The sequence below is a fragment of the Rhipicephalus microplus genome, chromosome 3, assembly GCF_043290135.1.
Source record: "Rhipicephalus microplus isolate Deutch F79 chromosome 3, USDA_Rmic, whole genome shotgun sequence".
Lineage (NCBI taxonomy): Eukaryota > Metazoa > Arthropoda > Arachnida > Ixodida > Ixodidae > Rhipicephalus > Rhipicephalus microplus.
In genome coordinates this window covers 179,714,148-179,739,452 of record NC_134702.1, presented here as the reverse complement: position 1 = coordinate 179,739,452, position 25,305 = coordinate 179,714,148, and the positions used below count along the sequence as shown (strand labels likewise).

Genomic DNA, 25,305 nt, shown 5'->3' with positions numbered 1-25,305 from the left:
CGTTGGCTGCCTCTCGATCACCAATAGAGTCGGCTGCTGCTTTTGATGAAGAGACAGCGTTCCTCGGAATCCTCGACACGTCAACCATCGCAGATCACCAGCATGACGATCCTGAGCTACTTGGCTTGATTAATTATTTAGAAGGACGAAGCCAGAATGCACCCAAAGCCTTTACAAGAGGACTATCGTCGTTCTGTCTGCGAAACAATGTCCTTTACAAACTGAATTTCTCGTCAGACGGGTCCACCTACCTGCTTGTCGTCCCTACCACTCTTCGTTCTCAGGTGTTGCAAGCGTGCCACAACGCGGTAACATCTGGACATTTAGGCTACACGCGCACACTGAGCAGAGTTCGAGGGAGATATTACTGGCCTAGACTCACCGCTACTGTGAAGCATCATGTTCGGACATGCCTCGATTGCCAGCGGCGCAAGTCACCTCCAACGAAACAAGCCGGTTTGCTACACCCTGTCCAGATCCCGACAACGCCATTTGACCAGATTGGAATGGACCTTTTGGGCCCACTTCCCACCTCTAGTGTTGGTAACCGCTGGGTTATAGTGGCGACCGACTACCTTACTCGCTACGCCGAGACAAAAGCCATCCAGAGAGGCACAGCAGAGGAGGTAGCCCGGTTCTTCATAGAGAACATTGTGCTGAGACACGGTGCGCCATCGATTGTTATAACAGATCGCGGAACCGCATTCACGGCCGCGCTTTCAGATCGTGTGTTGGTCCTCAGCGGTACTATTCATCGCAAGTCGACAGCTTACCATCCACAAACCAACGGGCTGACCGAGCGACTTAACAAAACTCTGGAAGACATGCTTTCAATGTATGTGGACTTCGAACACAAAAACTGGGATGAGATTCTCCCTTACATAACGTTCGCATACAATACTGCGAAACAAGAAACCACATGGATGACCCCATTCAGCCTTGTTCACGGACAAGAAGTAAGAACGATGTTAGACGCGATGACAATGAAATGAGTGCTGACGCGTTTACTCAACGCGCAGAGGAAGCCAGGCAGCTCGCACGTCTGCGAATATACCAACAGCAAAAGTACGACGCAGGCCGCTATAACCAACGTCATACTTCTGTAACGTACGAAACCGGGGACAGGGTATGGGTGTGGACGCCTGTACGAAGACGGGGACTATCCGAAAAATTGCTCAGAAGGTACTTCGGACCTTATCGAGTGCTGCGACGACTAAGTGACGTTACCTATAAAGTCGTCCCGGATAGCCCAAACTGTTCAAAGCGTCGCCAGCACCGACCTGAGCTTGTGCACGTAGTGCGCATTAAGCCATACGTCAGCGAGTGACTCTGCGAGGCACCGTCGCTTCTACAAATTGACTTTTTGTGCAAATTACTGTCTCAGCTATAGCATCGGGGCGATGCTCTTTTAAGGGGAGGCAAATGCCGCGCCCGAAACAAAGAACGAAGACGATGTGCGCGCCAACAGCCTCGTGAAAAGGGGGACTGAAGAAGACGACGTGCTTTTGTTTTGCTCACCTGCTTTTGGCTCCTGCATAAAAACACACGCCGTCAGTTCTCGGACTCAATGTCTCGGTGCACTGCTTACGTTGAACCGCGACAATATAAATAATAAAATAATAACAATAAAAGCAGATGCACTAAAACCTGCATAGCCCGCTTCAATTTCATATTGCTGAATGGTTTCTGATAGATATGCCTGTCTGATAATTTTGGTTCTAAGCAAAGCCTAAGCTCATGTGTTGAATGATACAACTTAGTAATATATGCCAGTCTACAACCTCCTCTTCAATATGAAGTTTATGCATCTGCAGGTTCTTCCGCATCGTTTTCACTAGGTGTGGTACATCGTAAATGAAAAACTGTGGTTTTCATCCACAGTGAAAAATGGCTTCCCCACAGGTACTCCCAGCTGCCTTGACAAGCCAATATTTGATGCTCCCTGGGCACATATTAGAACTTTTATCGATATTCAGACTTCTTGCAATCGCTTAATCAGCAACATCAACAGGTCATATAGGTGTGACAATGATGACGAGGCACGACCTACTGTTTAGGCTACCGGCTGAACCCATCGCTTGGAAATTCCTGAAAGCAGGACCATCATCGCCAAGTCTGCAATAGTTGAAGTTCGCTCAACACCATTGTCTGTGAATCCCTGCACAACATCTTGTGTCGCATCATAAGCCAAATTTTTTTTAAGCACCATCTCATCAAAAATCAAAGTACAGTTAAACCTCTATATAACGAAATTGATAAATTCTCGGAAAATTCCTTATAAAAAGGGTTTCATTATATGCAAATTCGGTATGAAATTACGTAAACATGGAAATTAAACAAAGGGAAAGCCGAAGGAAGAGCTAACCGAAAACGCTTATTTTACAGTACAAAATTTGGGTTATTATTGCGATAGCAATTATATGGACACCCTAGGCGGGCTTTTGCCGTCGCCTCCATGTTCCCTGACAATTCCGAATTGATAACATACCCCTGCGCATCGCAACTTTCACGAGCGGTAAAAGTGTGCGAGCGCTACTGAAGCAGGATCAGTCTATCCCTATCGCCTGGAGAGTGCATAAGATAACAGCTCCCGTGTGTTAGAACTGCTGTGAAATGCTCAAACAGAAAGTAAACCACCCGTTTTGAACCAGCCTGAAACAACGTGGGGAGGGGATCGCACAAGTAGCAATAATGAACTTTGATTTTAAGAATGGTCAGGATCGCTGGCGCACTTGCTATCTCGGTGAGTATCATTGCAGTTTCAACGCGAAGGGACTGTGTGAAAAAAGCACTTCTCTCTGGAGCGGCTGTATTTGCTCACATTATCGTTTTACAGGATTTTAGCGATATTGGATCCGCGATATTGGCTGCCAGCCTTACTTCTTAAGATTGCAATTTTTTGCTCTCACGTTCGTTGCATTGCATTCAACGCATACGTCGTGTTGCCAGAACTAATTGGCTCATCGCGAAAGCTACTAGCCTGCGAACTCGCGGCACAAGACGAAAGGGTGTGACAAGTCGAGCTTTGAAGATCCGTCATCAACATGGTCTCGGAGTTTCCATTAGCGCCTAGTCTGACATCCCCTCGGTGTCGATTATACAGTTGTTCAAAATTAAGCTAAGTCACAGTTTTGCCGCAAGGGTGAAGTATTGAATGCGATAGCAACAACTTGAAATGTATCGCTGAGAATGGCAAGCAGATGGAAACGTGCAGAGCGCTGCTCAAGCACAAATGACGCACAAGGACAACATTGAACTAACATCGTTTACTGCTCGACACTTGAAGCACTGTTTAAACAAAAGCGAGGCGCGAAACGTAATCACGGGTACAGATATGAGTGCAAACTAACAAGTGCCCCAGTTGTTACTTTGCTGAGTTTGAAAAGTGCACTCTTTTCGCAAACAGCGCCTGTCCAGCCAGCGAAGTGATCTTTGTGCACGCGGCAACTACATGCAACCATCCCGGTAAAAGTCGAAGACGCGCAATTCTCGCCACCGGAACATCCCGCTCCCTTTCATGGGGCAAAATACGCATGGGAGATAAGTGCGCGTTGGCGCATCGTGACGAGCGGCAAGCGCAGGCGGCTTTTTTTTCTTTCTTGAGCTTTCACACACACACATATATAATATATACATATACGTATACGTATGCAATGAATGGCGGCATCTACGGAAAAAAACCAGCTGCGACTGTCCAGACAATTGCTATCGTAATTTAAAAAAGCAACTCTGAACGTCGTCGGGGGCCACACCATGCGCGCGCAGTAAAACTATGCACGCCTGCACGGCGTTGAAAACGAAGAGCAAACGACATAGACATGGATACCATGGAAAACTTTTAGGTAAAGCACCCTCCATATGCAGCGCGGCTATGTGACACTAACTAAAAGCATGGCACTGCCAATGCGCAACAGTAGTTTTTTTTTATTTGTTTGTTCAGAGGGAAGGGAGGGTGCACACCCGCGCATGCGCTCGCGGCGGCGAGAAAGGCGGCAACGCCGGCTCGCGGGGTGAAGGCCCGCCTGCCCGCCTTGCGCTCTTTGCCTGGTGCGCCGTGCGCACCACCGTCACCGTTTCAGTGGAGGCGGGGCAGCCACGGAAAATGCATGCTCGTACCGAAATGCCAAAATACAGAGCGAAATTCCTAGATTGTCCGTGAGGAAAATTCGTTATATCAAGGTTGTTTCCTGCTGTTACTTTGTTACATAGAGGTCGCAAATACATGTGCTTCTATGGAGCAGCGGCGGGGAATAGAAAAACTTTGTTATATCAAAGAATTCGTTATATAGAGGTTCGTTATAAGAATGTTTAACTTTACTCCACGACTTAGTTGACAACACTATTGATTGGATTATTTCTGGAAGAATTCCTAGCAGCATTTCTGCATTCGAGAGCCATCTCCTTAAGAATGCTCACTGGGCAGTGTTAGGAACGACAAAAATGCTCTTGCACCACAGAAATGCAACTGCAGTGCAAATTGGTTCATCCACCGAGCAAATTGTTTACCTTTGCCTTTTTCTCCGAGTTTCACATGACTTCTTAAGAGTTCAAACATTTCATCAGTTGCAAAAGTTTTGATAACATCAAATGCTTCGCTTGTGCCGGGCACCTGCTGTTTCCATAGTCGTTCAATTGTCTTCCTGTACTTGCACACCTGCTCTTGTAGCCACCTTATGATGTCTTTTGGCCACTGAGTGCATTTTGCTGCAAGGATGAATGACATGCCTGCACAAGCTATAAAGAAAAAGAAATTAGTACAATATATTAAAAACTAAACCTTATAGTGTGGCAGAGGAAGACTGATGCTCATCTTTAACAGATAAGGAAAACATCAGTACGAAATTGTTCAGTTAAACACATAAAAAAAGAGGTTTGGTGTGGCTATAAACACCCATTGTTTTAAACTACCCTTTCCTCTAAAAGGGACTCCCATTTGCTGCAAAGCCACATAGGACAGGTCCCTGCGCAGCAAGCGTATATGCTCAAGGTGTATTTGTGATGTATAGTGGGTTACTAAAGGTGCCAAGTATCATCACACATTGAAAAGACTGAGTCTCAGTATAAAAACAGACATAAGCACTACATCTCATGTATCTGTATTGTAGGGCATTTCCGTCTTTGTAATAATTGAAGTTTACAGTGAAACCATTGAAGAGAGCAGCAATGTATATCGCACGTTGAATGACTCACTCTTTATTAAAAAAAACTGTATGTACAATACTTTGTTCGCCGCTGTAGCAAAAGTCACGATTATTAAGTCATTTGTGATCATATGCACATTGGGCTGTAAGATTGATAGTGCTTTCGTAAGCCATTCTCATAACTCTCTGGCACTTGCACTTACAGTGTTGATTGTGAATATATTTGTGTCGATCACAATCATATTAGTTACCCTAGGTTTCTGCTGCTTTGTGTGCTGAATAAGTGGCAAGGCTAAGCACTCCGAAATATATGCCTTTCAGCCTTTAAATAACAGGTGCTGGAAGTTTACGTCTTAAAACTACAATATGTTTGTGAAGGATGCCATGTTTTTTTCATATAGCTGCTTAGTCTATATCTGTGGGGAAAACTATGTTAGAGCTGGCTGCCGAACAACACCATAGAAAGAAATAAATCACTTACAAGGGGTTACCGAGTTGCAAGCACTCTTCTGTTCGCTGTCACTTTCGTCACTGCTAGTTGGACCCGACTCTTCAATAAGAAGAAGAGCAGTAAGATACTAAGCAAGTGGTGCCAATGAAGTGCGTCTCATCATTGACAGTAGAGCGTGGAGTCTCCACTGACTCCACGCTTCATGGCTGTCGGATAGAGCCCCTTCTGCAAAAACACAGAGCAGTTTGAAATCCTTTTTGTGTGCTGTTTGTGACGAGTTAGAAACACGTTTTCTCTATCCCGTTTTCTTGGCATCGGATAATGCCAGAAATAACTGCCTAAAAGACACAGAAGTTCAAAACAGATCACTTCAAGGTGGTTCCCAAGAGCAGGTGTCTTATTTACACTCTCGCTGCCATTGAAGGGGCATTGTTCTGCTATGTTGTCATCAAAGCACGCCTATAAGATAACAAGCAAATCATGCCAGAAAAAGCACACATCATCATGGGCAATAAAGAGTGGTGACTCCATGGCCACCTTCTAAGGTTGTTTGTCGCTGTCGAATGGGGCCCCTTCTGCAATGCAACACGCAAAATTGAAAACCCTCATTAAACAGTAATATTTTTTCCTCTATCCTTTTTCTTAGTGATCTATAATGTCAGCAACAACACAGAAGGAAATGATAGATTACTTCTGAGGTACTTCCCAAGAATAGGTGCTGTCTTTTACACTCTCCATCTGATCACCACCCTCTGGACTTCGCTCTGCAATGCCATTATTGAAGAACATCAATAAGATACTAAGCAAATGGGGCCAATAAAGTGCACCTCACCATACAGTAGGGCTTGAAGACAACCGAACTTGACAGTGGGACACACTGCATCACTCGTTTGCAAACTTGGTGTCTTAATGTCTGCAACCAAAATATGTAAGAGTTGATGCTGAGAGAAAATTGCTGTCTCCACAGCGCAGCTGCTACACAAAAAAAAGAAAAGCAAGAAAGTTGTCCATACCTTCAGATGTGGATATTTTCCTCAGAGTTGCTTTGGTGGCCCCTAAACAAAATAAACTTCGTGTTAGGGCAAGTATTCTATCAATCAGAATTTAGACCCAAAACGATTTTTGTGCTTATACACAAAACACATAAGGGCAGCTGCCATCCAGACGTGAATTATTAGAGAGCAGAGTTATGAGAAGCTCTGAAACAGTGGCTTCTTTCCATAGTTATTACGCAATCGCATTAAATGTGTGCAGCAAACCACACCTACTGACTCACTGGCAGAATAGTAAAGGAGTGTAGACATAGTGGGCTCGTTTTCAGAAAGCTCACACAAACAACAGAGGGCAAATGTGTTTGGCACAAAATAGACAAATCACCACATGCACTTATGAACAAGTTGGATGATTGCTACACAACTTGAGAGCTAACAACCGAGAACAAGCAATGTTACCTTGATACAGCAAACCATGGAGTGGAAAAGGTTTGCTGCAGTCAAGAATGAAGATTTTTCAAGACCGAAGGCCTCATGTCACTAAATCTCTTGCCTGCCACAGATGAGTTGGTAGGCAGAGCAAAGCAGAATAAATGCCAGCAATGTACAATACAGCACATAACATTCTGCAACCATGTCTATATGCTTACATGGTCTGAATAACGTACGAAATGAAAGTGTATCTAAAATATAACGAGATGGTTCGTAGCTGGGTAATGACAAGGTTGTCACCAGACGATCACAGAAGGCAATACATAGCAAAACACGTAGAACAAGAAATAAATGCAGCAAAGCACGCAGAAGAACACATACCATGGGGCTTAGTGACAGCGTTTTCAGAGAAGACGGCCTCTGGGTCAACTAAATAAGTTAGGGTGCAGTGTATGAACTTCAAGTGTCGCTAAGAAAGACAACTTTGGACAGTTATGTGCAAAGACATGTTTAAGCAGGTTACCCTGCGCCATCATCATCTGCCAGCATGTCAGTGGGGGGGGGGCAATGCAGCTGAAAGTGCTCACTGAACAGGTGGTAGTTAGCATACAGCTTTGAGATTGGCTGAGAAAGCAGGTCATGACGACCAGCATATTGCAACTAGATCTTTGCCCTGGAAGTGTTGGGAGAGTTCTGCTTAGAAGGGAAATCAAACACCGAAATGCACTCATAATTGAAAACACGAAAGCCAACTGAATACCAGCCCTGCCTGATAACTTTTAGTGATCAGACAGCTTCAAGTCAACTGAGTGAAAAATCATAACAATATCTTGGTTAATGTCAGTAACTCTTGTCCTGCCGCGGTGGTCTAGTGGCTAATGTACTCGGCTGTTAAACCGCAGGTCACGGGATTGAATCCCGGCTGCGGCAGCTGCATTTTCCATGGAGGTGAAAATGCTGTAGGCCCATGTGCTCATATTTGGTTGCACGTTAAAGAACCCCAGGTGGTCGAAATTTCCGGAGCCTTCCACTACGGCGTCTTTCATAATCATATGGTGGTTTTGGGAGGTTAAACTTCACATATCAATCAATCAATGTCAGTAACTTTTGCTACATCGTAAAAAAAACACACCATGCACTGGCATGCTCTCTCTTTAATCTCTTTACACTTTTACGCTATCACTATCTTGTGCTCCATTAATCGCAACTCCTGAAGTGTTGCTTGGGCGAGTTGGTCATCCATAAACTCACCTTGTATTAGCGCAGTACATATAAGAAGCAAAAGATGAAGCAGATGTGAAGAAAGGTAGGCGCTAAACTTCCAACTGCTTCTTGGTCAGTCTCAGAATCAGCTGACACATGAAATTAAAGAAGCCGAAGATATAGCTAATGTAGAAAACTTTCGAGAGTTCGCCATCAATTGCACCGACAGAAATGTCGTATTGTGGAATGAGATCACGTGCAAGATGAGTTGTTTTGCCCATGTATACGGTGAATGTGAAGGGCATGAAATAAACAGTTGTAAAGTTTATCGCCTGTCTTTCTTCACGCCTGTGTCTTTTCTTTCTTATATGTACTTTGCTAATACAAGCCAGGTTCCTCCTGCATTGTAGAAATTGAGAAGCCCCACTACCTATGTGGAGCAGGCACAAACAAACACAACTACGTGAACAGAAAAAAAAAGGACGCAACATTCAAACAATAAAGAGCATGCACTTGTAATTAGGAGAGAATGAAGGAAAAGTATGCATGGGCATCCGACCACTCTATCTAAGCGCGAAAACATTGTGAAAGAAACTGATGTCACTTTGATAGTTGGCTAATAACAATTATAACTTCAAAATTACATATTGGAAACGTGTGAAGGGCTACCTGTTGTCTCGCGAAATCCTGAAGAACAAAGCCCCATGCTCAGGCGGCATGACCTGAATAAACAAGAAACGTTGGTCATGTTTCCCTCCTACAAACTTATCCCTACGCACAGTTGCCACTGCTGAAAAGAAAAACTTCGGTATCATGCACATATAACTCTGAAGCAAAAGTGTGTATTGATAAAATGGCGTAGCCGGAGCTAACAAAATGTCTTCTAAAGTTCTGTTTACTTTAACGAAGGCTTCAAACAATCTGAGAATAATGTAAATAATGATTATAAACACAACTGCACCCTTTCACACGTCGACACACCCATGCACTGAAGTCGAACTAAGTATACTGGGATTGCATGTACAAAGAAAAACCTAACCGCGCAAGTGGTGACTCGTTTCTTCAAGCAAAAAAAAAGTTTCTCGCAAATGTGCAGTGCATCATGCAAACTTGCTGTTTCTCATTTAACTTCAAGCAATCTAGGACATAATACACGAACTGAGAAACAGTGTGATAAATACCAGCTAGTGACAAATACAGTGCAGAGCAATTGACAGAAAATCTTCATGAAGGGCTTCTTACCAAGCAGCAGCCAAGCAGACAGACGTTCCGGCAGACGAATCCAGCAATGACGACATTGCACAATATGACCCGTATTTTGTAGCGTTGCTTTTACATGATTATTTCGTCGATCACGCCATCAAGATCACGCAATGCATCCCAAATCACATATGTTTATCACGCATCACGTCATTACACCATGATCACGCCATTGCATCCGTCATGGCTGACATGTCAGCCTATTCGTTGACAATCACTGTCGCAAAGACACGTAGATATATAATGCACTAGAAAAGGTGCCGTAGTAGATAACTAGTACATACACACGTTTCTTTGAATGCAATAAGCAAGGTGCTGCCCTTTTACGGCAGGGAGGTGGAGGGAGCTGTGTAGCACTGCTGTTTTTTGGCTTGAGTGACCACTCCTGGAATTCTCTGTGCCTACATCGCCTACTCTATTTTCTGTGCCTACTCTATGTCAACATCGCTGCTAGCGATAACGCTAGAATATTCGATGGCAAGTACATGAATACCGACACGCTTCGCCGCTTGTCCATTGATCGATGGCCGACACTCTGCTCGCCGCTATCAGTGCCAGTGTCTTGCCATAATCTGACATTTTTTTTTCCCTGGCCACAAGTTTGGCCTAAATTAAAAGTTTCATCTGTGACCTGAAGTCTGCTCCCTGCGTTCACGTCACGACCCCTTGACGTCTGGTGGAGGTGCTGCTTCGTTAATGTACCGGACAACTCTGTGAAGCCGTGAATCCAGCCCACGTCGCGAATAAAACAATGACGCCAGCCACGAGCACCGAACAAGCTGCAGGCAGCTGGGTCTATCACCGGAGTACAGGCCTCTACAAGACAAGGCTCGGAAGACCAAAGCCATGACCTCGACTGCGGCTATGATGACAATTGCTATGCCACAGCTCGAAATCATGATGCAGGAGCCAAGGGAGCTACCGATTTTCCGTGGGTAATCGTTTGAAGACCCAGAGACCTGGCTGGAGACCTACAACCAAGTGGCCACCCTGAACCACTGGGACATGAAAGAGAAGCTTTGTCTACTTTTATCTGGAAGACCGGCAAAAAACCTAATTCGAGAATCGGAAGTCTGCCCTTCAAAAATGGGATTTCTTCCGCAGCACATTCTCGGACACATTCAGGAGCATCACCCGCAAGGAAAGAGCTGCAATATTGCTGGAGACGAGGGTGCAACTCCCGAATAAAAATGTGGCAATCTTCTTGGAAAAAGTGATGCGACTGTTCCACCACTCTCACCCCGAAATGCTTGAGGCAAAAAAGTTCGTTTTCTCATGTGAACGGTCAAGCAAAAGCTCTTCGCTGAACTGATAGGAAACCCTCTGAAGTTCATTCAGGAATTCCTGTCGGAAGGTACATTAATCACAAAGACACTGGAAATACGAATCTGTCAGTATAATCGGCGAACGATGAAAAACAGCCCAGCTCATCATGCTCTTGGCTCTGACAACCTTCGTGAAATGATACAAGTGATCAGACAGGAAGAGCTGCATAAATTATTGCAAGCCTCACAGCATCCACAGGACCCGATTGCCGACTTCGTACGCCAGGAAATCCAGCAATTTCTCCGGACACACGAACCAGCAATGCCTGAGCCACAAGCCATAGCTTACGCTGATGTAGTCAGATGCAATGTTCCCCCGCCGCGTCCACACAGGAGGCCGCACGGCCGCATTTTCATCCCCAGACACCACCGCCAGCATCATACTGTCCACCCGCCAACTAGCGAAACTTTTCGAGGAAAACCAACATGCGGCGTGCCCCCGACCACCGACCTCTGTACTACCACTGCGGAGAAGCTGGCCGCACCTACTGCTGCTGTCAGTACCGCCAAGTAGGACTGCGTGGTTTCGCCATCGACGCGCCGCGTTCATAGCGGGGTGAAAGACCACGCGACATCGTGGGCTCGCAGCAGCCCAATGGACGCCCCGAGGCTTTTCTCGTTCACCATCACCTGGCCGCTACATGTTGCCTCACTGGCAGTCATACACTGGCCCAACCTGCGGCTGGTCGCCTAGCCCCGTACTCGGAAAACTAAAGGCAGCAACTGATGGAGGTACGGTTGCTGTACGACGAACTGCCAAAGATCCTTTGCTGCTGATTATGACGACGCGATGAAACCTCGAGAACCCGCCACAACGTCAACGTAATCTCGATGTCAAAAGGTCAAGACCAGAAGACAACTTGATGATGCAGCGTCGAAGCAGCGGTACAAATCATCGTACCCGTGATCCGACGCTACGACCCAACAGAAACGCGAAGCGAGGAACCAGCGACCTCAACGTTCTTTTTAACAGCCACAGCGTTTCAGTTCTTGTCGACTCTGGTGCCGACTATTCCGTCATCACTGGGACGTTCACCGCTAAGTTGAAAAAGTTAAGACAGCTTGGGAAGACCTTGAAATTCGTACATCTGGAGGTCACCTAGTTACGCCGGCACAAATCTGCACAGCCGGAGTCACCAATAAAGGGCCCATAGACCACTCAGAGGCAGAAATGTAGATGTGGCGATGCAACGATGTTTTGCACGTGAAAAGCATAGTTTGAGCAATGGAAGAGATGCTCAAAACCGGGATCTTCGCTTCCTCCGCCCAAAGCAACATGAAAAGTTCGACATCGTTTTCCTCGGCACAGCTTCTGCCAGCTCACTTGACAGTGCCCTAGGCCTCCAAGCACTGATGACAGCCCTTTGAACGCTGCTGTACACAGGCTTAAAGAACAATGTCTTTCAGACACGCCATATGCATCGAATTCTGATGTCCCTAGCGTTTCAATGGTCGGAGAGTTCATTGTGAGAGCGGCAACCGAAAATATCTCTCGTGCCAAAGGTGCTGCATTGCTTCAAGGAACCAAGAAGAACTCTCCCCTGCTTGGCCTTATCACCCAACAAGATCATGGCGGGCTCATGTGTCCAAGCTTAGGGCTCATCAAACACCTGATATGCTTCAGGAGGTTTGTCGAGACCGTGCTCCCGTACAGGAAATGCTTCACAAGACCACTGTAGGTGTGTGTAGATAAAACCGTCGAACTTCTTGTTGAACTACCACTTCTGAGCCCTTCTGAGATGTAGCAGCACAGACATCGATCACCGCAGGAAACTTTTGCTACTGATAGCTACGAAGTTCATCAATCCCCTTTACAGGAATTATGCACTTGTCACAACTGACAGACATGCCACTGTCAAGCTGCTGCAGCAAAATCCTGTTTCACGAAAAGTTCTAAAAATGTAGCCTCGGATGTCCATTCGTTCAGCCACTGAATAATTCTTGGGCAATATATATTAGCATTATCAAAAGTCATAGTGCTCAATTCTCACAAAGATGATTGAGTTCATTAAGCCTGGCCATATTTATCCCCCAACATCTTCAAGGTGCTGTGATCAAAAGCTTCACCTTGTTTATGTACTCCCACTGCACTCTATCTAGAAACAACTGGCTGTTCTAACTAGCGCGCGTGTGACTCGCACCAGACGTCAGAATCAGTGCGGTAGCCAAAGGATGGCACTCTGCGTCGGCGCCCCGCGGGGTCAGGAACTCAACCAGCTCTAGAATTTTTATGCGGTGCAGTGGTGAAGTTCTTCCCATCACAAGCTGAAAAGTAAGATGGCGAATAGAGCGACGGCGCCATCCGTATCGACCCTATACTCGTCTCTGATAAGTAATTCAGAGGGATATCCAATCGTGTTTCCCATTCAAGATAACCTCGTTTACTTATTTTTAAAGAACAGGGGTCTTTCAGTTCAAGTACAAGTAGATACACACACAGATCGCAATAAACAGCAGATCTCACCTCTGCAGGACATTTAAACACAATTTTGCATCGATCATTCCAATGGCTACCAAAGCACAACGAACACACTCCACGAAGTACACACATGCAAACGCTTTGTTTCACCACTGTGCTAGTGAGCACCCCGCCCACGCGCCGCATTTCTGCTGCCACAAGCACCCTTAGTGATTTCTGGCAAACTGCACGAACTTAAGTATTACCACCGCGGCAATAGGAAAGCAAGCAATGCCGCGGGCATCTAGTAAAGGAGGCATTGACACGGCATGAATGCGCTATTTCGTGGATCTTGCCGGTGGCTCGCAACTTCAGTGTCCCCGTAGATCTTTTTGTTTTGTGCGTTTCAACGCTTGTTGCAACTCTGACAAGAAAGGCAACTGCGTCACAAAATACTTGCGATTCAACGAGCAAAGCAACATAACCACAGAAACTCATACTTACCAGTCAGTCCAAGCTTGTTTTCTATTTTATTCCACAAGTCGTCCTTTAGCAAGCTGTTTTTGCGCTTAAGGTGGTGTTTGTCGTATAGGACGGGGTGGTTGTACACCACTTCAATGAGCATTTCTGCTAAGTACACTTTATTTGATTGTGGCATAACGAGCGGGTCAAACCAGGCCATTCTTTTTTCAAATTCCTCGACTAGCGCTCCTATGGGTTCGCAGCAAGCTGATTTGGCGGCAGACGTCGCGAAAGTTGGCCCAAGAGTGATCGGCGCTTAGAGGGCCCTTTTGGTGGAGCTCGCCTCCGTCAAATCAGATTCGGCGTGCTTTTGCCGTCCAGAATGCTCAGTGTAGACGAGTCTCTTCAAAGCCATTTGTTCCTTTAGATTTAGCATTAGAATGGCATCTAAATGAGATTTTACTATTTGGTACCTAGCTCACCATTCATGTGCTGCAAAACTAAAATTTTCGTGAAATGTGACGTATTGTGGTAATGAGAGTAGCTTTGCTTTTGGTGACACAAAGTGACCATCTGCTTCACTTACAAGCAGAGAAACCATCAGCTGTGTATTCTGTGCTGCTTCAGTTCAGGTCCATGTAGTGTACAACACACAATTTGCATAGCTTTTTGTTTTCTTCATTCGTTGCAGGACCCTTGTCTTCTACGGCCCTGCAGGAGTCTTCTTCATTGGTGGATGTACGAAGTCGACCGCATTCCTGCTCACAGTGCACCTATGTGACCCTGGACAAGTCAGCTATGAATAGGCACCTTCAGAAACATATGGGCGAGCCTGCCTTCCAGTGCCACTTGTGTCCAGCTGCATTCATTTGCAGTTCCAAGCTGGTATTGCATGTGGGCACTCACACAAGAGAGCGTCCATTCTCTTGTGCACAGTGCAAAGCATCCTTTCAGCAGGAAGAGGACCTCGTAAAACACATCTGCACTCACGCAGGAGAGCGTGCCTTTTCCTGTGTAGACTGTAAAGCATCCTTTAAGCAGAAAGGCCACCTCATGAATCACATCCGCACTCACACAGGAGAGCGTCCCTTTTCTTGTTTAGACTGTAACGCATCGTTTTCTCGCAAATACGAGCTTAAGGCGCATATGCACTCTCACACAGGAGATCTTCCCTTCTCTTGTGCCCACTGCGATGCATCCTTTGCACGAAAATACTACCTTGTGAGGCACATCGGCACCCACACAGGAAAGCGTCCTTTTTCATGTGCCCACTGCAATGCATCATTTAGAATGAAAAGCCAGCTCGTAGAACACATCCGCACACATACAGGAGAGCGTCCCTTTCGGTGTGTCCACTGCAATAGATCGTTTATGACTAAACGCCGTCTCATTGACCATACACGCACTCACACAGGAGACCGTCCCTTTTCTTGTGTACACTGCAAAGCATCCTTTAAGCAACAAGGGCACCTCGTGAAACACATCCGCATTCACACAGGAGAGCGGCCCTTTTCCTGTGTCCACTGCGATGCCGCGTTTAAGCAAAAATGGCACCTCGTGAAACACCTCCGCACTCACACCAGGTAGTGTCCCTTTCTCTGTGTACATGCAACGCAGTTTGCGGTGCAACACTACCACGGTCAGCACATGCATTGTCGCACAGGAGACTGCTCCTTCTCCAGTGCCCATTGTAATGCACCCTTTTCAAGGAGAGAGGAACTTCTTGATGCAGCATCTGTGGTCACACAGAAGAGCGTCGTTTTACCTGTGTCAGAATCCCCTCTGATGTGTCCATTCCAAGGCATCCTTTTTGCCTAGAACCAGCCTAGTGAAACACGTCCATGCTCACACGGGAGAGCATCCCTTTGCCAGTGTCCACTTCAATACATCTTATGAAAACACCACCTCAGAGACCACATGTCCTGTTTACATGGTGGAAACAAGTCGTAAATGTGAGGGGTGTACTGGTATTGAAAGGAAGGTAGACGTGGTAGGGATGGAAAGCTTGTTGATTAGAGGAGGACGAGTAATACTTCATTTAGGTAAAAGGTGGAGGCTTCCCAGGTAAGGGTGATGGTTAGGTGGGCTCCTCCTTACAAGAGCCCATTGGCATTAGCCGCTATACCTGAGCGCAATCGACCAGGATTTTTTTACTGGCCAAGTCTGAGCAGTCAAGCAGAGCCACCTCCCACTCCTTTTATGTGGGATGTGGTAGGGGGGAGAGAGGTGCAGTGTTAGCTGACATGCCCAACGTTACTAGATCCTGTCAGTTGTCAAACTGCGTCTAGGAGCGGTGCGAAAAAGTGGCCCACTGCCATCTCCTCTCGAGAGGTGGCGCTGCTGCCATGATCGACCCGGTTATTACTGAAGCTTCGCAAGGCGACAGCGTGCCGGCAACTGAATGTCGCTTCTTTTTATCTCATTCTCTGCTTGTGCTCCTTTCCTTAGCACCAAGTATTCAAGAAATATCCTTTTTACTCTGTGCACTCTTTAACAAATAGCTAATGGGAGAACGAATAAGGCACTGAGTCTTTTTGAGGTACGTATAATATGCGAAGTACGTATAATATGTACGTGTATAACAAGCCTGTGACATAAGAATACAGAAGCCCAGTTGGCAATATTCACAAAACACGCACTTTTTTGCTTAATACAGCTACCTTGTGACAGTTTTAATGTCGACAATTCGTATCCTTGGTATAAAATTGCATCTCCATAACAATGAAAAAATTCACTTTCCGCATGAGTGCAAACGTATGGTCTGTGCAGCCATGAAGAGGGAAGCAACACCCCTCTAGATCATCTAAAACCTTCAAGAATATGTCTTTGCACTCTTTCTGTCTTGCACTCTTTCGCTCGCTCTAGTGATTGTCGCAAGCTCGTTGAAGACCGATGCAAGGCCTTCGACGGCAACCGTGTCGTTTGTGGAGCACACTTGTTCACCATTGTTAGAATCATTGCGCACTGTGTTTTCCTTGTTCTCATTTTTTAGTGCTTAATGTCAACTGCCGGCCACACAGTGGGAAGCAGCTCTTTTTTGAGGACATTGATAAATATTTCGGGCAATTGAGAACGAGACATGATATTGGTTTTTCTTTTAGAGTATACTTATGACATGGTATAGTTATCACTTCATCATTAACACTGTGGATGAAATCGTTTACGAGGTCTTCTGAATGGAAGTGCAGGTCACGCACGACACAAGAGCTAGTAGGTTCTTCGTTGAGCTTCGGTATGGCGTGGTCTCATTCGCAAAAACAGGAAGCAGGCTTCGGCGGCCTGAAAAAGTATCTCTTCTCACTCTAAGATCGCACTGAGTCCTGGCCACTCCTGCATTATTTCATATGTGTGGTTTAAGGTCCCAAAACCACTGCATGAATATGAGAGATGTAGTGTAGGGTTCCAGAAATTTGAATGATTTGGGGTTCTTTAACGTGCACCAAAATCTGAGCACACGGGCCTACAGCATTTTTGCCCCCATCGAAAATGCAGGCACTACAGCCGGGATTTGATCCTGCAACATGCAGGTCAGCAGTTATGTACCTTAGCCACAACGCCACCACGGCGGAGCAGCCGCTCCTACAGCTTGACACAAAACATCTAGGCATATTAGATGCGAAGCATCTTAGAATGGGGCTAAATCCGGTGTTCTTTATGACCATCTTTGCTACACATGCGCAAGAGTTGCCCCAAGCACTGCCACAACGCGCTCACACACTAGCACATGTCACCCTGTATAAGGGGCTAGATAAGACGTGGTTGTCTCACCCTCTTACACTCTTTCAGCAAACATATGATGATGTCGGGAACAAGATACTACAGACGTGCGATGAAGTCAGAATGCGCTAGAACGTGCTAAAGCGATTGGGTCTGTATAAGTAGATGTGTGATAGCCGGTGGCCACTCCCCCTTACACTCTCTCATCATTAAATGCCTGGCGAGATCACGGATCAGCGGATAAAGCAGCGCAAGGTTCGACGCGCCGTAGCGCAATGTAAAGGTCGGCAAGCGGACTCTGAGCTCCTGTTTAGGGAAGACCAGTGCTAACGACAATGTTGGCGAGAAGCTGCTACAAATGAAGTGCAGGATCGACCTGTCCAAACGCAAAGGCAGCGTCAGCAAGCAATCCACGATGTATGCAATGCCAATGTCGAAGCATCAGCGTCGAGCTTACATGTTGGCTGCAGACAGATGAAGTGAGTCCAGCGCCTATGCAGAATGCCTCGATATACAACTTCAATGCCGGAGCTTGAACGGTGCCGATGCCACTTAATGAAACTAAACACGACAAGAACACTAAATGCGCTAAAATAACAAAAACACCTAGTCACCTAGTCAAACGGGTGCAAACGCGGTGTGCATCCTCGTCCTGCGTCGTATCATCCCATGGTGCCTGTTGAAGAAAGGATGAGCCTCCGTGCCCATGGCGAAGCCCACTCGCTGACCTCCTCTTTATTCCAAACACACTGATTCTCCCTTAGTGACAATAGAGAGGTTCTTCGTCATTTACACAATATTTAATATCTTCCACACCCCCGCAATCACACGTGTTGATGTAGAACACTAACACACCTGCGTTCGAAGCACACGCTGTTTAACAGTACTTGTATAAGTCCAGGTCAGTCCATGTGGGCAAATCTGTGATATCCAACTGTGCCTGCTTTTCAAGCGGTGCTTTCCTTGCTTATTACACACTTGTGCTTCTGAATGCGTTGACCTTGATGAACCTGCGTTGTCGCAGAGAAAGTTTTCTTGGCATGAAGGTTCGCAGATGACTTTTTTAGGAATATCTCGTGTATCTATACTTGAGGATCTTTTTTTTCTTTCTGTTTATTGCTGCATTTACCTTGTAACCCTTCTGCTTCCGCTTTCAACTGGTCTCTCTCATTCGCCGCTGTTGCGCTGTGTCGGCATTTATCAACTTTGTGGAAATAAGATGTGCCATTCACACTCTCTTTAATATTGAATTCTGTAACTTTCTCGAAGAACTTAAGCTTTCAGCAGTGCAAGGGGCTGGCTGGCTCTTGTGTCGTCGTGGCCTTTTGTTTCTTCTGTTTCTTCATGCTTTGAGAATCGACCTTGATTTTCCTCCATCGGGCACTTGTACGCAGGGCGATGAGGATTCTATATTGTTTAAGTCTGCCAGCCTTGGCTTGGACGCATCTTCAATGTCTAGTGGGTGGCCCTTTGTGTCTACAAAGTTTTCCCCCTTGTCAATCATAAAAATGCTTTCCACATCGAACACCAGAGTTGTTCTAGGTGTCCTTACAACAGGTTCATGGGTATTGCAAGCTGACGACAGTTCTACAAGCGGGGACCAGGAGGCCAGCTCCTTGTAAGTAGCTGTTGTTCTTTGCAGGCTCCTTCGATGGTCGTTACTTCAGTCATGGTCCTGATCGATTGGCTTCCACCACGCTCAAGAATATGTCCTGAGGCTGACTCGACTGGCATCTGTGCTACAAGGTTGTTGTACAATATGCCTTGGCTGGATGGTGGTGACTCAAAGAGCATCTTTCTTTCTGCTTCCATTTTAATCTGTAGTCTTGTTGTCTCCAAATGAGCCTGCCGTGCCTTGAATGCGTCAACAATTTTATATTCAGTTATGACTTTCGCTAGAATAATCTGGCGTTCATAAACTTCGGCTTCTTCCATTTCTGCTTCCAAATGATCGATGTCAACTGTGTGCTCTACTTCCTTGTTGATTCTTTTGAGTTAGTCATACTGCTCAATCAAAACTCGGTGAATACGTCGTAACTCACAGAGTGGTGGGCGATCCCATTGCCGAAGATGTTCGACGTCTGCGATGACCTGCAGGGCGGTTTTGCATGTTTGACTTCGCCTTTCATAAAGGGCCTCCATGATTCGGTCCAGTGTCGGAAACGTGAGAAGTCACTGGCTGGCTGTGTCGGGAGGCGAAGTCGGAGTCAACACATCTATCGCAGAAGGTTCGCACAATGAATATCCGTCACTTGTTGAGCTGTCGTTCTTCATGATCATGTGCATATAAGGCCATCGTCGTGAAGGGCTAGTCATTACTGAGCCGGAAAATATGTGAGGGCTACCGTCTCGTGAGCCTCCAGAGGATGCCTGCACTCACGAGGCTGTGCTGTCAAGATGTACGACGTTGACCTTTAGACTGCCTTGACTTGTGAATATCGGGCCGTCGTCGTGAAGAAGGAGTCAGGACAGAGCCGAAGTAGACGTAAGGGCTCCTGTCTCGCAAACCTCCAGACGATGCCTGTACTCACGTCAGTCCATGGGTGCTCCTAGTGGTCTCAGTTGCAACCGGAGTCGTGCTCCAAGGTCTCAGCGGTAGTTAGGCCTCGCACATCAGCTTTACCCACGGCCGCTTCACAAAAGTCCTCGATGCTACGACGGCAGTCTAAATTGGTGAAGTCCGCTTTGCCCCACCTCCAAAAGTCCTTCTTCCCGGGTTTCACGGCACCAAAATATAGAGAAAAGGACAAGCCGCCGTGCCCATGACGAAGCCCACCCGTCCACCTTAGAGGGATACGGTGTAATGTTTGCTCGCACGGCAAACAACATTACCCTGGTGAATAGGTAACCAACAAAAGCGAAAAATAGTGCGTGCACAGGTGCTCCTGCTCATTTCTATCAGCACTGCTTGCCCTCGAGCCAACAACGCTGTGCGTGCCGCTTTGCGAGAATAGCGGAAAGGGGTCAGGCGCCACGGCGGAGTTTAACAACTGAAAGTATCTAGTATTGTTGGACATGCCCACACCATGTTGAAAATGTCTGAGGACCTTCCCCACAGTATATGCACTTCCCTGAACACGCAAGGTTGAAATGTTTCTGACCTGTCGGGCACAGCATGGTTATAGTGTACAGGCAGAGAAGTAAACATTCATCCCCTTTTGTGAGCCCCTCGGAGGGCTGACAAAAAGTTGTATATGCTTCAATTGATAGTATTTGGTGATTTCTTTAAATGTAGAGATTAGATTAAAATCGGAGTCCACATCTGAGTAGGGCAAAGGCGTGGGCGGGTAAGTAAGTCCACAGGCCGCGGCGTTTGGCGCTTCATTACTCTCGATATCCATGTGTGCAGGGGTCAGTACTATCGGACGAGGCATAGGTTCTCCAGTGTAGTCTCTGTCCTGTAACATTTTATAAGCGCAGTACGGGGTATTCCTTTTTTTATGCTTTTGGAGGCTCTTTGTGAGTCAGTGATGGTGCCTCTCCAATCCTGGTGAGCGGCTGCAAGTGCGATGGCCACTTCTCTGCACGTGTTTTGAAAGTTAGTCCATTTATAGAAGTGTTTTGAAGGATGACCACAACCGTGTACCATCTGCCTTGATGTGGGCTGGAGGTGCCCCATTGAAAATGCCATGTTTGTCCCCATAATGCTGCGCTACAGCTTTGGCTCTTGCTAGGTGCCGACCATAATAGGCCAAGTTTCTGTTTCTTGGGTGAGTTGGAAATTCATACTTGAAAGTGTAGCGCTAGTGGACACGTACTAAAGGTAGGCACATGGGCACACTGACGGAAGCACTTCGGTGTGTTCACTAGTGCTATGCTTCCAGGTAAAGGTTTGCTGTATTTAGATGCTTAGTTCAACATTCTATCCAGGGAGAATGCCACGATGTTGGGGAAGGTCATGGATCAATCGAAAAAAAGTAGCATAGAGAGACAAGTTCCTCGGAGGTCTTGGGCTCTATACACACTGCTTAAGTTTTTGCGATGGGTACAGAAAGTATGGCTGTCCGGTGCTCGGCGTTGTGGGCACTCATTTATCGGGTAGGTGGATTCTTTTTCCTAACTTCTTTCACTCCCGTTACGCCTTAGGCTACAACAATGAACATGCTGCATCATAGGTTGCCACATTATGTGCCTTTTTATTTGAAACTGCTTCAGCTTAAGTATTCGCACCAGCGAACGCCAGCTAGTGTTCACTCTGTCTCTGAAAAATCGATTTGCGGCCAGAGGCACTGGCAGCCATACTCCAGTCACCCCAAATTCAAAGCAGATCCTCTGAAAATGATAAAGTAGACACCGACCACAAAGTTTCAAATAAAAGCGATATGTTTTGGCCCCAGGCAGAATATTTCTCACTAAGAAGTAATGTGCAAATGGTCAGTTTATGCATGTTCTATAATATGACGTAGACAGCGTGCATACGTGTTAAGGAAGTTGTCGTCACTATCATTAAAGGCAACTCCATAAATTTTTTAATTATGTGTGGGTAATGTTGCTTCTATGTTCCTAAGTCACCCTTGTCACGTGCCCGATAGCTGAAATGCTCAACAAATTCAAAAATATTTTTATTAGCAAAAATACCTTAATACCTAACTCAACTGAGTACGCTTCTGTGTATGACGTTATGCTTTGCCCAAACCTGCCTGGTTGCGCATAATCCCGCCAGATGGCACTACTTGTCCAGGCCGTCCAAGTTTGTGCCTGCGGCGATATGGTAAAATGCTTTCGCTGTTATGGTGAATATATGGCGAATCGTGTGTAGTGTACAATGCAACATCACTCGCCAGCTATCTCATGCTCACCAACACGGAAAAAGTAATTGCTTGCTGTAGTGTATACGTATCCCGAAGGAATACAACCACTATCGTGGGTCCGGTGTGTTAGTGAGCGGCAGGGCACGCGTTAATTGTCGCCGTGGCGAGAACACTTTATTGTCTGCGGCAGCACCACAACGCAGCACAGAGCCCGTTGCAAAAGATGCAGCGGGAAAACAAGTGGGCTTATTCACGTCCCAGGCAAGAAGTACTACATAGGGTGCCGAGAGCACGTCTCTGGGCAAAAGTGATTCACAATGACACCGGGACAAAGGGCCCGGTTGCTCAAGCGAGGGCGAAAACTCCGCCCCCATTGGCTTCCGAGAAGTACGGGTCGGGGTAGTATGACCACGCACTGGGATACCGCACTGCTCTTCGGCCTAGCATTCAAAGGGGGGGGGGGAGGCGGCAACAAAGAGTAAGCGTTCGCCGTGGGTGCAAGGCGCCGTTGGCGAAGACCGAACGAGCCCTAAAAAAACAGTTGATGGACGAAAAGAAATGCATGCTTACCCCATGTTGTCCCGGAAAAGTTTTCTCTCACTCCCAACGTGCGCGCTCAAAACGTCCCGAGAGACTTTGTGCGCAGCACCACAGTCGACATTCACTACCGGGTGAGAGGAGTTAAACGTCGCTCTCCCAGGGTGACAGACTCCAGAGGAAAGGTGAGTCAAGTCAGGACATTCATGAGAATGTAGAAAGAGGTGGTAAAGCCTGCACAAAACAGGTGGGCTAGCCTCAATTCCCACAAAACTTAACCAAGAAAACACCAACCAAACCCACACAACTCATGGCAGACAAACAAATGCTGCAGTGTCACATCAGTTCCGTCACTTCCGCCATGCAAAAATCAACGTCGCACAGAATGCCACGCACAATGTTGACATTAATCCTGGCAAGTGGGCCGAGTGTTTGGAGGCAAGCTATAAAATTTATTAGAAAAGAATCCACTAAGCTCTCAAGCCTCAAGTTTGGCTAAAATGGGGGCAGTGCAAATGAATGTACCCAGTGAATTTCATTGAGATCTACTGACCGCGAAGAATCGCCAGAATTAGCATTTAAGATTAAGTGCATGCTTTTGTCTTGTTTTTCAGAGATTCAAGATAAAGCCTAAAAATTTGGTCCTTTTTTTCTGTTATCTTTTCTTTATTGCACACCATTTAAAAGTCAGTTTGCTTCTGCGTAATCAGCCAACGCTTTTGATGAAACCTTTTTTCTTATGACATACATGTGGGGCTTGAATCTTTCCTGAAAGTTGCCTGTATTGCTTATGTATCTTCCACAAGTTTGCATGCGGGATGCTGTACACAATGTCTTGAAATTTATTTCTGGCAGTTTACATTCACAGGGGACAAAATTATTGCGCACTAATAGATAATGATGAATCATTGTGCATTTGTTCTCAATAATATTGTGTCGAACAAAGAAAAGGAGTTTTTAAATTTACACTTTTTTTCCTTCCTGATAAGGGAATGTCTCAACTTCTTTGTTAGCACAGGCAATATACTTGAACATCGCAATGGGGTAAAATATGTCTAAGATTTTCGCCCAACCCAACAACATGGCACAGAAGGATGTTTCCTAGGGCACGAATTTTCAGGAGGTGCAAAACATTCTAGCTCCCACTGTCTACAGAGCCCAAACAAAGTAGAGCTGCCACTTTCTGAGAGATATCGATGTTAACACTGAAGTCTTCCAGCTTTCCACTAACTCTCTTCACACAATTCGCAAGAAAGTCGGCTACAGAGCTCCCGTGGGAATCGTATCGGATCAGCAGTTCCTTCTGTGATCGCTTGTTTCAAGAATTTCTGGCTTATAAGCTCTAATCTCTAACAAATGGGACAATGGTGCACACAATTATGCGTAATGATACCAACGTCCTTCCACGTCCATGCATGTTGTCATCATTCAAAGCACAGAGAGGCTGAGTGCTTCTCCGTTCATTTTTCAGTATCAACAAGGCTTAGTGTGAACTAGTGTTAACAATGTAAAAACCAAATCGCCTTGCTTTGATGCAAGTGCGTAGCCAGAAATTTTTTTCGGGGGGTGGAGGCACCTTCTTGATACAAGGAAGTGCCCCCCCCCCCCTTTAAATGGTTGCTTTGGTGGGAACATGCGGGTTCATTGTTCATTTTTATCAATGGTCCTCGTGTCTATTTTCTGGCCAGTATAGGTTCCACTAGTCTTGATTTGAAGCAGACACTCGTAATACTTCACCATATGTGTGATTATCAAACGTGAAAGCAGTCATGGAAAGTGAGTAACTAACACGCACATGAGGTTGTCTCTCCTCTTCTTTGCTACCTGTAGAAGAAGCATTTATTGTCAATGAAGTTAAAGGTGGATATACCATCTGGAGCCCATTAGGGAAAACAGCTCACAGCGAAGAGAAAGCAGAATACAATGATTGAACAGTAAATGGAGTCGAACGATTTTGTGGTGGCGGTGTTTACTTATCTGGGGCCTTGACAGAACAAATGACGTAGTTGGCATTTTATCGGGACACTTGCCTTTGTACTGTGACTGTTGTCACAGTGATGAGTGTGTGGTCTGGGCTGGTCTGCGAAGCACGGTTACTGGAGGTAGGTGAACAAGCAATGAAGGGAGCTATTGGTGGAGGGTGTGGCTTTAGTGGCATGTGCACGAGTTCCTCTTTGTATGCCTGGGCTACGAAGCAAAGGTTGCACCAGCACGTAACGACGGCATCCATCACTGCTTGTCTGGGATATAAGCAGCTGTGGGCACAAATACATGATGAGCTCGGATATCTGGCAGCTACTCAGGCTCTATTTTGCCATGTGCGCAGTTAGTGCAGAGCATCGCATTGACTTTGTGATTTGAGGACATTAAACTTTAAGAAATATTATAAATGTCTTTGAGATCGTGCACTTACACAGTGCCCTTTCTGCACTGTCATTCGCAAGGCTGCAGTAATTGTCAATACAATACAGAAATAAAGAAATGAGAACACCTCAGTTATTGAGATTCTGCTGTTCTCGCTATTGAAAATGTATTTGTTTTCTTTTTATGTTTTCCACTTTGTTTCCTAGTACCTTCTTCACTGGAATGCTGTTTAATATGTAGCGAATCGGGCTAGCTGGTACATACTCATGATG

General features: G+C 46.1%; 2 protein-coding genes across 5 annotated transcripts in view; one reads left to right on the top strand and one right to left on the bottom strand.

The window, feature by feature from the left end:
* Positions 1–25,305, top strand: part of LOC119185244 (uncharacterized) — a 548,537-nt gene that overhangs the window by 62,381 nt on the left and 460,851 nt on the right. For 3 of the 4 annotated variants that reach the window (XM_075890596.1, XM_075890598.1, XM_075890599.1), the window contains one exon: positions 14,356–25,202. The exons of the other annotated variant lie outside the window; for it this stretch is intronic. In XM_075890596.1, the coding sequence (XP_075746711.1) occupies positions 14,356–15,251 (896 nt within the window). In that variant the 3' untranslated portion in view covers positions 15,252–25,202. Of the gene's footprint in view, positions 1–14,355; positions 25,203–25,305 lie in introns of those variants that run through there. 4 annotated transcript variants of the gene reach the window in all.
* LOC142802661 (uncharacterized) lies at positions 4,569–11,186 on the bottom strand. Its single transcript, XM_075887639.1, has 5 exons — positions 10,993–11,186; positions 6,606–6,682; positions 6,425–6,505; positions 5,623–6,356; positions 4,569–4,734 (listed from the first exon to the last, which is right to left on the bottom strand). Exons 1-4 carry the CDS (start codon positions 11,184–11,186, stop codon positions 6,280–6,282), a joined length of 429 nt encoding a protein of 142 aa, XP_075743754.1. The 3' UTR covers positions 4,569–4,734; positions 5,623–6,279.